Source organism: Schistocerca serialis, chromosome 9 (genome assembly GCF_023864345.2).
Source record: "Schistocerca serialis cubense isolate TAMUIC-IGC-003099 chromosome 9, iqSchSeri2.2, whole genome shotgun sequence".
NCBI classification, from domain to species: domain Eukaryota; kingdom Metazoa; phylum Arthropoda; class Insecta; order Orthoptera; family Acrididae; genus Schistocerca; species Schistocerca serialis.
In genome coordinates this window covers 294,721,196-294,735,487 of record NC_064646.1, presented here as the reverse complement: position 1 = coordinate 294,735,487, position 14,292 = coordinate 294,721,196, and the positions used below count along the sequence as shown (strand labels likewise).

Here is a 14,292-nt window from a genome sequence, read left to right as displayed (position 1 = left end):
AAAGGAACAATAAAAACCACTTGTCACATGGTGGACATACTCGTGTGCAAAAATAACAGCCACTGCGATGGCTGAGAATCAAACCTGCATCATCTGCTTGGAAGGCAATTATGGTGACCAATACACAATTGCATAGCTAATGTTTCTAATGCCACAATGCGTTTGCTTCCCACCTGCTGGCAGCGGCCCAAGGTAATAGTAGATGTAGTATGTCCATTACGAGGTAGGCAAGTGCATTTGGACAATATCTCCCCGCTGTATCTACTGCTGACATTAACGAGAGAGAGAGAGAGAGAGAGAGAGAGAGAGAGAGAGAGAGAGAGATAGAGAGAGAAAAAAAGAGAGAGAGAGAGAGAGAGAGAGAGAGTGAGTCATTCTTTAGAAATAAAACACAAACACATGTGTACGCAAAAGTTGACCTCTATCATAATATACAGATAAATTCCATCCTTTACCTTTTCCCAGGTTCTGTTTGTGTTTCCACTGAAGATTTGTATCCTAAGGGCCTATTCAACTCACCACAATTATTGCTTCTTCCGTGCGAAGAGTGTTCTAATTGCTAATAGTTACGTTAATAGCTCATTACAATAATGCTTACAATATTAATTATGTGTGTTACAAGATAATATGAGGGATTAAAAAGGAATGGTGCACAAAAATAATTTTATCCACTCACTTTCAGAAAAAACAACCACTAACAGCTCACTTTCACACACAAAACTTTCACACACAAAACTTTGTCTTGGGTAAGGAGGTAATTAATTCTTGATTGTTTATGTAACTGAGAGTAACTTTATTTCAAATAATAAAAATTAAATTTCTATACACAAATATCTGTATGTTGTCTTTACATAGATACAAGGATTTTATGTACACAGTGGAGGGATTACATTAGCATTGTACATATGATATGATTTGCAGCTTTGGGCTGACCACAAAATAAAAGTTCTCTAGCTTTCACTGACCTCAAACAAAGCATCACATCTTGTCGAAAAAAACTATTTTCTTTGAAGCATTTTATATAACAGTTCTCTTTAATCACATATGTGCAATATATTCTTTACTCTTTTAGGAAAATTATGGAGTTGTACTGGCATATCAAAGTATTGCCATGGGAATAGTAGGGAAGGGACAAATCATATGATAAAAACAATAATATATCACTGAGTAGAGCATTGGGCAACATTCTAAGGTGATATTTGAATCACGAACTCATGTTAATGCAGGAGTACATCACTCATTTCACATATAGCAATAATGGTTTCAAACAGATAATAGACATGAGTAACAGAATAAAATTAATTAAAATTCTTTGTTATATATCAACAATATGGTCCCTACAAATGCCTCCAGCTTCTTGTTTTACATATAACTGTCTCTGTAACAACATGCTAGATAACAATTATTATCTTTAAAAACAATAAAGAATGATTTGAAAGAATGCACTGTTAACAAAGCATACACATCTGCTTTGCTTCTGGGATGTGGGGAAGAAGAAGCAGCAGCAGCCTTCTTAACCATAAAACGTAGGAGTGCAAAATCTTATAGATAAAACATTTTCGAGAAGTTGCACTATAGAAAAAAATAACAGAGAAACAAAGATCCATCTATATCATTTAACCTTTTAGGTCTTCTGTAAAAATACTTCAAATTTTATGGCAGGAAAATAATGAAGCATATTTATTACATAAAGAGTACATTTGAATAAAACTGTAACACTGAAATAAAATGCTTTAAGGCCTCATTATTTTCAACTATGTCACACATTTCAGTCTTAGAAATGTTACCACTGGGGGGCTTGAACTTGTTTTAACACTAGAAATGCTATTCGCATTACACACAGAAATGCCTTTGAAAAATTTTAAAATGTACACAGGACTGGCTTTTCTGTGACTTAACACAGTTCACTCCAATATCATTTAGCACTCTTCCACCTTTCGTAGCATTACTGAGATGCACTAGGCGTGCCATTGTTATTGCTTGTAGGAGTGTTAGCGCCAGCTGCCAAATTGTCTATTTCTCTTTGCGCTCTAGATATTTTTACTTTATCACGTGGTGTTCCATCTTCACCTGTTTCCATCGCAAACATCTTCATCTTCTCCTTAAAGCTCAGCTTTTCTGGTACTTGGCCAATCCTTGTTGACATCTTTTGCTGTTGTTGAGCGGCCAATAATCGTGCCCTAGGATCCCTACAAAATAATAATACATGCAAAAGAATTATGAATGCATCTGCACAAATGTAGTATAATATTACACAATGATGCTCTGGATTACAGCCAAAATAAGCTAATGACCAAATCTAGAGGATTACAGATAACATGAACAATGTTTTCCTAAAACTCCTACAAATAATGATAATTATTGATCATAATATCTGTATAACATTCTTACTTTGTCAGATGTCTTCTACAGATATATTTACTTTTTTTATATGAGGTTCGTTGAAATGAAACCTGGTCAGTGCATCTACCTTTGCCTTACACATGAGGTGGCACCACATAACTGAGGGTATGATGGCGTTATCTCTTGGTAGAGAGACTGATGCATGCGCACAGTTTGATGTTGCATAGCGCTATTGTGGTTTCATACTGAAGAGAAAGTGGTCACACAAGTTATCGTCAACTAACGAACATACAGGTGAGTAAGTAGGAACAACGAGAAGTGATTCGATTTTTGGCGGCGGAGTGAGTTGGAGATAATGAAATGTATCAACAGGTGAAGACTGTGTACGGTGAGTACAGTCTGAGTTGTTCAAGTGTTGTGGAATGGCGCAAACAATTCCTTGAGGGGCGTGAGTCACTGGAAGATGGTGCTAGTCCTGGACAGTCTAATTGTGTCTGTTGTTGTTGTTGTGGTCTTCAGTTCTGAGACTGGTTTGATGCAGCTCTCCATGCTACTCTATCCTGTGCAAGCTTTTTCATCTCCCAGTACCTACTGCAACCTACATCCTTCTGAATCTGCTTAGTGTATTCATCTCTTGGTCTCCCTCTACGATTTTTACCCTCCACGCTGCTCTCCAATACTAAATTGGTGATCCCTTGATGCCTCAGAACATGTCCTACCAACCGATCCCTTCTTCTGGTCAAGTTGTGCCACAAACTTCTCTTCTCCCCAATCCTATTCAATACTTCCTCATTAGTTATGTGATCTACCCATCTAATCTTCAGCATTCTTCTGTAGCACTACATTTCGAAAGCTTCTATTCTCTTCTTGTCCAAACTATTTATCGTCCATGTTTCACTTCCATACATGGCTACACTCCATACGAATACTTTCAGAAATGACTTCCTGACACTTAAATCAATACTGGATGTTAACAAATTTCTCTTCTTCAGAAACGCTTTCCTTGCCATTGCCAGCCTACATTTTATACCCTCTCTACTTCGACCATCATCAGTTATTTTGCTCCCCAAATAGCAAAACTCCTTTACTACTTTAAGTGCCTCATTTCCTAATCTAATTCCCTCAGCATCACCCGACCTAATTGTGTCATCACACTGGAAATGGTTGCAGAAGTGAATGTTTTAGTCTTGGACAACCACAGAATCATCATGGTCAAGACCCATCAGTGTTTGGACCTCTAAAACATCGATTTGCAACGGACGACGTCTTATATTTCACATCCAGTGGTCTTGTGCTCCAATTCTAAGCAGGGTCCACCAATTAAATGGTCATGGGAAAGCAACTGCAAACTACCTACTCTATGCTATTGCCTGGGATGAAAATATCGGTATCCCACTTAGCTCTTCTACAGTTATGTAATAAGGAAATGTGGTTCTGCCTCAAGGAAACACAACTGTTCTTGTTTTAGTACTCAAACATGGTCTAGAGAAGTTTCTCCATCTTCAGTGGGTTCATCTATTCTTTTAGTAATACACATTGGTGTTCACATCGCTGTCTGATAGTTTCAGCACAGCTGTAATAATTACTGCCTTCCAGTATGTCATCTTTTGTAGATGTCATGTTTTCATGCTTCCACAGGGTGGTTGAGTGGATCTTCGTAACATACACTGTTTCGCTGTGTGTTAAAAAACTGAGTGTGGCAGCTCACATATTTCCTCACGCATCAAGAGAACGAAGTATCAAGGGGAACATATTCAACATCTGTATTAGTAAGCAACTATTCCACAACACAGAATCACCAACAGGTTGTCTGTCTCACTGTTTCCAGGGATAATAAAAATTTGGTTTTCAATATTCTGCATAATTATTGACCAAATTTAAAAAAATTAAAATGCTGTCATAACCTAATTACTAATTTGCATAACCTTGTTAAAAGTTAACACAATAACACAACTGCTACAGTTAGAAATTGTGTGCTGATCTTGAGGTAGCATAACTGATGGCGTACAAATACTCAGACTATTCACCCAGAATTTGAGAATGAAATTTTATACTTAATTTCAAATTTTAATAAAACTTTTAATCACTGGCGCCATGCACAAAATTAGAAAGGAAAAAAAGTTTGTCGCTTACTATCCCTTCACTGTTGTTCATGTAGTAAACCTTTAGCATCAGACATGGCATTTTAATTTATTAGAAACTCTATTTGTAGGAAAATTTACAGGCGGTATCTACAAATACCACTGAATGTACCTGCATGATTACAACATTGTATGACACACAGTTTCAGGAGATTTGTCATAATAGACAGAGCAAATGCTTGAAAAACTTGCTTTTGCTTAAAATGGGGCCCAAATTACCCGAGTATATTATCAAGTGTTTCATAATGAGAGCACTTAGTTACTTCCAACAAACATAAAGCATGATTTCAAACCTTTTTCTTGCTTACATGCTTAATGTCAAATATTTAATACATTAACTCACATGTAATCAGACACCTGAAACCGTTTTATACACGGGTGCTTGATCCTTTACAGAATTGGGGGTTTACTGGTATGGTATAATACAACAGATAGCAATGTAAACATGATGTAAGTTATCACCGTATGGACACTGGCCACATGCAAGTAATTCTGACTGGTACAATGTGCAATCTGAACTGTACCATAATGACACCCTGTTCCCCCACCAAGCCTCTTGCAAGGGAAGATTGATGAAAAAGATGAGTGGTGTTTCTGTATTCACCATCAATGAATTATTTTGTCAGTTGCAGCAAAAGGACAGTGCTACGCTTCTGTTAATATTGTGAAAATGTACTTCTTAAATGAAGTAGAAACCAAACTGGAAATAATACATGGAGGAGAAGAGGATACCCAGAAAGGATGAAAGGAAAGGGAAAAAGACTAAGAGACAGGTGGCCGATAGGAGTGAAGGGCTGTGTGCAAAATGAAGAAGACTGGGTCAAGGTGGAGACAGAGAGATGGTAGGAAGATAGAAGAGAGGTATATGTTCCAAACAGATTCTGCCAGCAGCTGGAAAACGTAGATGATGATGATGATGATGATGATAGACATCCAATATTTCACTAGGGGTTTCACTGTAACTTCAAGTCTTTCCCTGAATTAATTAAAAACATATATGAGGCATGTCTAGGAAGTAAGCACTGTTTTGCAAAAAAAACTTCTAAAACATCTTTTTTACAAATAAATATTTATTTTTACAAGAAACAGCATTTCTTAAACTATTTTACTACATAGTTGCCATAATTGTTCAGATATTTGTCATAGCGATGAACCAACTTTTCTGTGCCCTCTTCATAGAAAGATGTCGTCAATGAATACAGCTCCAGCTGAACACTGGTTTTTGTGTCATTGTCACTGATGAAAGTGTGCTCCTACTAAATCACACTTTAAGTTCAAGAATGAGAGGTAGTTAGAGGGTGTGACACTGGGACTGCTGGCAGGTGATTTAACTGCTCCCAACCTACTAAGTAAATAAGAGTGACACCAACAGAAAGGGGATGTGTGTGTTCATGAAGCAACAAACTGCCTTGATTGAGCATCCCACACCTTTTGCTTTGAACTGCACACCAAACTTTTCTCAATGTTCCACAGTATCACACCACATTCATAGTTTCATCTTTAGGAAGGAACACAACAAGCAGAATGCCCTGTCTGTCCCAGAACACAGTGAATGTTTGTTGTTGTTGTTGTTGTTGTTGTTGTGCGGACAATGCTACTTTGGATTTTTGTTTTTTGGGGGATTGTGAGTGCCTCCATTCCATCAACTATTGTTTTGATTCTGTAGTGACATGACAAACCCAAGTTTCGCCACTGGCAACAATTCTGATTAGAAATTATCTCCCTAGCCACTGTATCAGATACAAGATATCAAAGCACTGCCAAGTCACTTTGTTTCATGGAGATCCGTAAGCATTTTCGGAACCCAGCGAAAACACAATTTGCAAAAAAATTAAGCAATTTTTAACAATTTAATGCAAAACAGTTTTTGAAATTTGTGAAAACTCATCACAAAGAATCCTTATTGTGAACCACCTGTTTTCATAAATTTCATCATTCATTTTCTGAACCAAAGCATCATTGACAACAGAGGGCTACCCATTCTGTGCTACATCATGAACACTGTTTCACCCACTTTCACACTATTCCATGAGTTGTAACATTTTTCATCATAAATGTCCACAAGTTTATGGTGAATTAGACCTAGTTTCATATTCTTTGTGTTCAAAACTCTTCACAGTTGGCAGGCTCAGAGATTTCAAACATTTTGAATGACCACAAAGAAATCTAAACACAACACAATCTGGCTGTAATTGTATCACTTGAAAGACAATGAACCAGACAGACAATTGCAATACTATGACACTTAATGCTGTGGTGGCAGTGGATCAAAATGGTACTGACTGTCTGTACATGCCTCATATTTACAGAATGATACAAACTTGCCTCACAATAATTCTGTGACCAAAATAGCATTAGTAAGTCAACAACAAATACTTAATCTAATCCATTTACATCTTCTGCCCCCTCTCTTCACACAAATTCTCCCACCAACCTGCATTCCCTGTTATCACCTTGTTTTTAATTTTTGTCTACAATCTCACTGTATTTTCATGTCAATTTTAATTCCCTTTCACCTTTCACTATTGGCCCTTGCCCACACTTAATTTGTTACACACTTTTTGTAACTTTTAAGGCAGTCTGGTCATGGTGGCCAGAGTGGTCACATGTTTGAGTGTTGTGCTTGTGTGTTTTCTCCACTTAAGAAAGCCTTTTAGCTGGAAGATTAGACGTATAGCAGTCTTTTCACTGTGCCTGTCTGCAGCTTAACTACACTGTTATCATTTTTAGACTGGCGAATTAATTAAATGTGTTTCTTACTTGTAAACTTCCTGAGCACCTATAACACCTGGCGTGTTGCTTGGGAAAGAGCCTCCTTCTGGACTCTTTGGTGATGCCAACAATGTTTCTGCTTCATTTATGAAATGCTGCAACATAAAACGTATTACATTATATATAACTGTTCTAATGTTTCTCAGGTTTTACAATGTTATATTTAATGTACTCAAAGATGCAGGCAAGCTGCATTTTTATTGTTTACAAAACAGAATGCTGCCTTATGAACTAAAAATTATACTTGTGAGATTAAGCTCAGACTACTACTTTGTGAAACTGATGACAGAATATATGGAAATTATGGAATACGAATGTATGTTTCTCCTATATGTTATGTTTAACCAATGTGCGGCCTTTATTAGTGTGCAGTGTTCCAGATGTGAGATACACAATTAAGCAGGTTTCTATTAAGAAGGACAAACACTTTACTATCAAGTACAATAAAAACTACCACAAATTAAACTTACTTCATTGATTTAACATTCTGTTGCAACTAATCATTCAATCAACTTACATTGGGATCTTCACGAATTTGGTCAAGAGGCGGTGGCTGGCTCGGTGGGGCAGGTGGAGAGGATGTGGGCGGCGGATCGTGGAACGATACTCTCTTGACAGTTGTTGTGGTCGTCGTGGCTACAGGAGAAGAAACAGGTGTGGAAACGTGGCCATGTGCCTGTCCTCCAGCTGTGGCCCGTAGCACACTCTGCTGCTGCGACATGACAGCAAAGGAAGAGCCCCTCTCAGGTGGCTGTGGCGGAGGAGGTGAGGCAAGCAGGGAATCTAGGCGCTGTGCTGCACCACCACTGCTACCTGTGCTGTTCTCCGTGACAGCACCCTGCAAGCAAAGTATATATATCACTATGAGTGTTTTCTGTTTTTGTTAGTGTACCAAATAACTAATTCCAAGAGCGACCCTGTAGTGACTACATGCAACCTAAACAACTTATGAGCCTTGCCTGAAGTACAGCTTCAGCGTACTGTCCTAAAAGAGCAATATATGAGGATGGAACTTCTGCTAATGAGGGGAAAAAAAGAAAAAAAAAAGAAGAAGTAACGCACCTGACACAAGAGGATACAAGAGAGTGGGGTGGGGTGTTGGGGGAGGAGGAGGAGGAGGGGGGGGGGGGGGAGGAGGAGGAGGAGGAGGAGGAGGGGGAGGAGGAGGAGAAAAAGAGTACTACTTAGAGAAACTCATCCAGTACTGCAATGTTGAGATCCTACATGTTTGAAGTAATTAAGTGTGACTGAAACGTTAAAACTGAATGTAGCTAAAAGCTATTCAACTTGGAACATCACTCGGACGGAGGAAATTGTAGAACCAGTTAGTAATGTGAAAAATCAGGTAGTAATGTCAAAGACAGTGACTGTGATAAAAATAATAATAAAATAAAAATAAATAAATCTGTTTGAAGTCATGGATAAATCAACAAGAGCACAGAGAAATAAGGGCTACAAGCTGGAAATCATAGATAATATTTGAGTGTGCAAAACTAATGTGATGCTGAAACTGTTAAAAAGGATGTTTTTTGATATATTATAATGTAAGTCTTTGCTGTTTGCTGTAGCCTGGTATTATTTATTCTGTGCGAACATACTCTTAGCTTTCAACTCAATAAATCTGCGTTGAAAAATGAAAATCCATTACAAAATGTGGATAATTTGATCAATGTGGCCCATGATGCTGGACTACTGCAGTGCAGATACACCAAAAATCATACAGAAGCTATCACAAAAATATATTTTTAATGAAAAAAAATCAAGGAATAATAAAAAATAAGGTCTTAAATTATTTTGAAACTGTGAAACTTCAAATATGGATATAGCATAGCATAATAGCTCTATTATAGGTAGTGGACAATCTTATGCAGCTGGAAATTTGATGGTACATGCACTAAATACTGTTGTGTATGTGCATTTCCAGTCATTAAGAAGGCTATTTTTACATGAAGTTATCAGCTTTCACTGTCATATTTGAGAAACAGGCTGGGAACATACCAAATGCACCATGGTCAGACATCACTGTGCTGCATGCCAAGTAGCAGTTTTCTCCATGTCAGTTATGACCAGAGCCATTTCTCAATACATTATTTCATTGCAGACTTAACAAATATTTAGAATTCTGTGTTTATTTGGTGCCGATGAGGTCACATCAGACAGAGAACATGTATTTCCCAAACTGAAGTGTAGAACAAACTATATCAATATGATCTACACTTCAACAAAATATATTCATTCATTATGTCCTGTACACATTCAGGGATTGAAACAAGTCAAAGCATACATTTACAACAGAAAAGCAAATCAGAGGAGCTGAATCTGTATACCGCACTAACAGTAAATAATCGCTATGCTGCTTTAGGCTATTCTATCTTATGCCAACTGTATTTAATCAAATGAATTAGAAAGAAAGCTGCTACTCCTCAGCTCTGCTAACTACAAATGCAATAAATATACTACAACACAGTAGAATGGAGTAGTACGTACACTTGTCAAGAGTGAAATTTGGATGTGCCACATCATTTTCAGTGTATCTGTATTCCAGTAGTCAAATATCATGACCCACAATGATCACAGTACCCTGATCTTTACCATAGGCTGTCCAATTCAACGTGTTTCAATTATTTTGTTGGAACCTAACATTTGCACTTGTGATGAACGGAGGAAGAACACATAGCAACACAGCAAACTTCCATTTGGGGAAATGCATCTGTTAACATATACTGTTTCAAGAAAAGGTTTCACTTTTTGCCAAGTAGCACCTCATTCATGACTACTGTGAATCTGCTGGTCACAATGACGAAGAGTGGCAGCACAGCTCACTGCCTTGAACTTTTTAAAATGCTAGGAATCTTAACTTGTGAATGTAATTTTCAGAGGGTTATGTGTGTAAAAATAAGTATTGACTACTATGTTACAAATCATTTAGTATATAATTAAGAAACTAGAAACAGCTGTAATTTGCATCTGGACAGAAAAATAAAGTTAAAACTCAAAACAGTTTATTGTACATTGGCATCAAATTATATAATAAAGTACCACAACATGTACAAGACACAAATACTATATGCTCTTTAAAAACAAAACTAAAAAATTATTTTCAAAATGAATGTTTTTATATTGCAATGGAATACTTGAATTAAAACATACTACTTATTTTAAAATGGTCTGTATTATACTATACGTAGAAATAATAATTATTTAAGACTAAAATACAAATTTAATTAGATTAAAAGAAAAGTCACTGGAAATTATTGTGCAAGAAATTAATTTTAAACTGATAATTTTTTCCATGTTTTGAATGACGAAATCCATACAATGTAAAATGTTTCAAGGATTAATAAAGAAATCAGTCAACCATCTGTTGCACAGCACTGCCTCAAAATCTGGAAGATGTGGATCATCAACCAGTGTTGAGCAAAGACACAGCAAAGTGGGTTAGGAGCCGTAAAATTTCACACTGATGTGACATTATGCAAACATCTATCTGTGTACTATCTGATAACTGAATGAAGGATCACTTTAAGCTGCAGTAGCACTTGCTTTATGCCTTTTACTGTTTCATGCTTGCAGGGCTGACTGACTTAACAATCTCTGTAAAAATTAAAATCTCTCCAATTTTACTGTAACAATCACTTCATAAAGTAATGTGTCATACAGTGACACATCTCTCTTGTTTAAAATAAGAAATGTGAGTGCTATACCTTGGATCTGTCAGTTTGCCCTGAAGATGGCTGAAAGGTATGCAGCCCACTATCAGTTGAAGAAATCTAATGGATCAACAAATACAATATTGTTTGACTTTCTTGCCACTAATCTTCACACCTTTTCAATCTCATCCATTCAGCAGTCTCCAGGCAGCCTGGATCTTCAGAAACCCAATCCAACATCTCACTGTTCCAAAATTACATCGGAATGATTTGAGGAACATTCTATACATATAAGGGTGCACGTTGGCTACCTATATCAACTGGACTCGGTGCTTTTGAGAACATATGATTTGCCATCAAGCAAGGTGTGCATGAATTGCCTCCATTATATCCAATCTCTATGAATTGAGGGTGATGGATGATTGGATCAGGATGGTTCCCCAATGCTCTGATGTCTCATGGAGTCCATTCCACAATGTTCCATCATCTGGGAGGGAGGAAGTCCTGCATGCGACTCGGGGCATTATTCAGCTGCTAACAAGTTTATACATATCAAGAATACTAAATAAATAGCACTTCCTTGTAATCAAGCAGAAGAGAGGGAATAAACACCAACTGCAGAGTATTTAAACATTTATATTTGCTCATTTTAAAGTTTCACCTACCATAGGAGATGATGCCCCCGGCCCAGCATTTGCTGGTGGTGGCGGCGGGTATCCATTGTAGTGGCGATAGCGACCACCTGGTGGAGAAGCTGGACCATTGCTTGTGAGGCTTTCTAGCCGCAATGGGCCTGGTTTGGGAGCCATGGTGGGCTGCCGTAAAGGTGGAGACACCTGCTGGTGCTGCTGCAGCTGTTGCTGCTGCTGCTGTATCTGGTGCTGCTGCTGCATGTGTTTCTGTCTCAGTTCTTCTTCCTGAACAATGTGTAATAATATATTTAATGGGTGGGGTGATGTCAGCATCTGATGATTTATATATACGCATTCATGTCTTTTGTGCTGGCTATCAACAATGCAGTTTTGTTTTGTAAACTACATGAGCCCATGAGAGAGGTAGTTATTTGAAGGCTAAAAAAATCACGAAGCACAACAACCTCTACAATGCAATGCAAAGGTATTTTTCAATTTATCAATCATGGAGAATACATTGGTTATGATACCTGGAGAGGATGACAGATTACAGCATGCCAAATTGAAAAACTGAAGGAAAATTGTATCCATCCATTGAGGGACAGGGGAGGGCTGTTGCCCTGCCTCCTCCCTGGGAGGGGAGGGGGAGCGGGGGGAGTGATGTTTGCAAAGAAAACTTATATTCTGCCCCATGCACAGACATACGTATCAATTCAATTCATTATCAATCTGAAGAAAGACAAAACTTTTAATGGATTCTGACTGAAAGCCATTTTATCCAAATCCATTTGTCCTGAAACAGTACAACAATTTTGCTGTTTGCCACAATTCTCCTTGCAACTGAAAATGCCAAATGGCTATTGGTTCTAAAGCTGTACCTTCAATTTGTGTTGTTTTGTTTTCCCACATATCACCGGTCAATGTAAAGAACTGGAAAAATTCATACTACAAAATGTATTCAAACGTATCTGAATGTGACCTTCCTGGCAGCAAAATAATATGTACAAATCCTATAAAAGTTATATGCTCTTAGTCAAGCATGCTGCAGGCAGTAAGCACTTATTATGGAGTGGTAGCAATAGTACGTTTGGAGATTATTTAACACAGTTTATCGATGGTTATGAGTTTTATTTTGTAAGAACTTGTGTAATGTATCCTGGTCCCTTCCCTCTTCTATGAAACTAGTATGAATTGTCATGAATTCCCAACTGAGATCTAGGGTGCATTTGATTCCACTGGATGCAAGGGATGACCAAGTTAATTGGATGATCAAGTAATATGTTGGCTGATGCTGCCAAGATGGTAATAAAAAACAACAACAACACAGAGCTGTATGGAGGCAGAACGTTGCAGAGGTCAAGGTCCTCAAGTGCAGAAGAAGAAGAAAAGAGAAGAGACAGCACTGTCTTTTATATAAATGGATATATACACACACACAGATATTCATAGATGGGTTTACAACGTGGAAACATGAGGAATGGTTACAAAAATACATGGGGGAGCAAAAAGCACTAATTTTGGCAGAAGAAGACTGTATGAGGCTTTACAATTTCCACGGATGTGCCGAGTGGCAAAACTTTTTACTGCATTAGGACAGATCAGTAATTACCAAAATCTTGAGTTTGCAAAATAAGGTTATTCCATATAAGAATAGATATTACTTTTTTCCCTTTAAATGCATTTTGCTAGCGAGATAAATTCACTGAGTGATTTACTCAAACATTTAAGAGATGCTCATGCCCAGATCCCTCCAACAATGCATTAACTATGAAATACACTTGCCCTGCGATGTGTTGCTTCCCTCACACGCTCCTCCTGTTCAAGTTCCGCCTGCCTGCGACGTGCAGCAGCTGCTTCTTGCTCACGTCTTGCTCGTTCTCTTGCAACACTATCATCTGCAGCTTGTTGTTGTTGCTGCAGCTGTTGTTGTTGTTGTTGCTGCTGCTGCTGCTGCTGGTGCTGAACAGGGGGACGTGGTGGCAATGAGTTTTGTGAAGGTTGCGTTGTTGGCTGTGGTGGCTTAGGACTCACATCAGATTGCAGTGTCGCCATGCGCAGAAGGCCTTGCACACGCTCAATGCTCTCCTGCAAGTACAATAATTTGTGCAACGAAAAACTTAAATCACCAGAAGACTAATGTCTACAATGTGAATTCTGCAGACCTCAGCATTATTATTAGACTAATTATTTCAATAGTCATCTATCATTAATATTAAATTCCAGTTATTCTGGTGAAATAAAAGAGGGGGGAGGGGGGAAGGATTAATTTGAATCCTGTAGAGCTTCACAAGTTATCAAAAAGAGCAAATCATTGATACCTAATTATCTTTTAATTTTGTTTTCTTTTGAACCATCAGTCTTCTGACTAATTTGATGTGGTACATCATGAATTCCTCTCTTGAGCCAACATCTTTATCTCACAATGGCACTTACACCCAATGTTGTAAATTATCAGTTTGATATATTTCGACCTCTGTCTTCCCCTACAGTTTTTCCCCTCTACAGCTCACTCAAGTATCAAGGAAGTTACTTTTTCTGTATTATTCTATAGCACTATATCTGAAATGCTTTGAATTTCTTCTTTTTCAGTCTTCTCACAGTCCATGATTCACTTCCATACAATGTTGTACTCTGAATGTATATTCTAAAAAAATTCTTCATCAAATTAAGAAGTATGTTTCATACTAGGAGACTTATTTTGCCTAGAAATGCCATCTGCTAGTCTGCTTTTTATGTTGTCATTGCTTCATCCAT

General features: G+C 37.7%; 1 protein-coding gene across 5 annotated transcripts in view; it reads right to left on the bottom strand.

Annotated features, from left to right (window-relative positions):
* Window positions 1-784: 784 nt before the first annotated feature.
* LOC126419777 (afadin) overlaps window positions 785-14,292 on the bottom strand; it is a 1,120,405-nt gene continuing 1,106,897 nt past the window's right edge. For all 5 annotated transcript variants that reach the window (XM_050086950.1, XM_050086951.1, XM_050086952.1 and 2 more), the window contains 5 exons: window positions 13,317-13,623; window positions 11,572-11,819; window positions 7,774-8,094; window positions 7,245-7,351; window positions 785-2,189 (listed from right to left, as the gene is read on the bottom strand). In XM_050086950.1, the coding sequence (XP_049942907.1) occupies window positions 1,946-2,189; window positions 7,245-7,351; window positions 7,774-8,094; window positions 11,572-11,819; window positions 13,317-13,623 (1,227 nt within the window). In that variant the 3' untranslated portion in view covers window positions 785-1,945. The remainder of the gene's footprint in view (window positions 2,190-7,244; window positions 7,352-7,773; window positions 8,095-11,571; window positions 11,820-13,316; window positions 13,624-14,292) is intronic.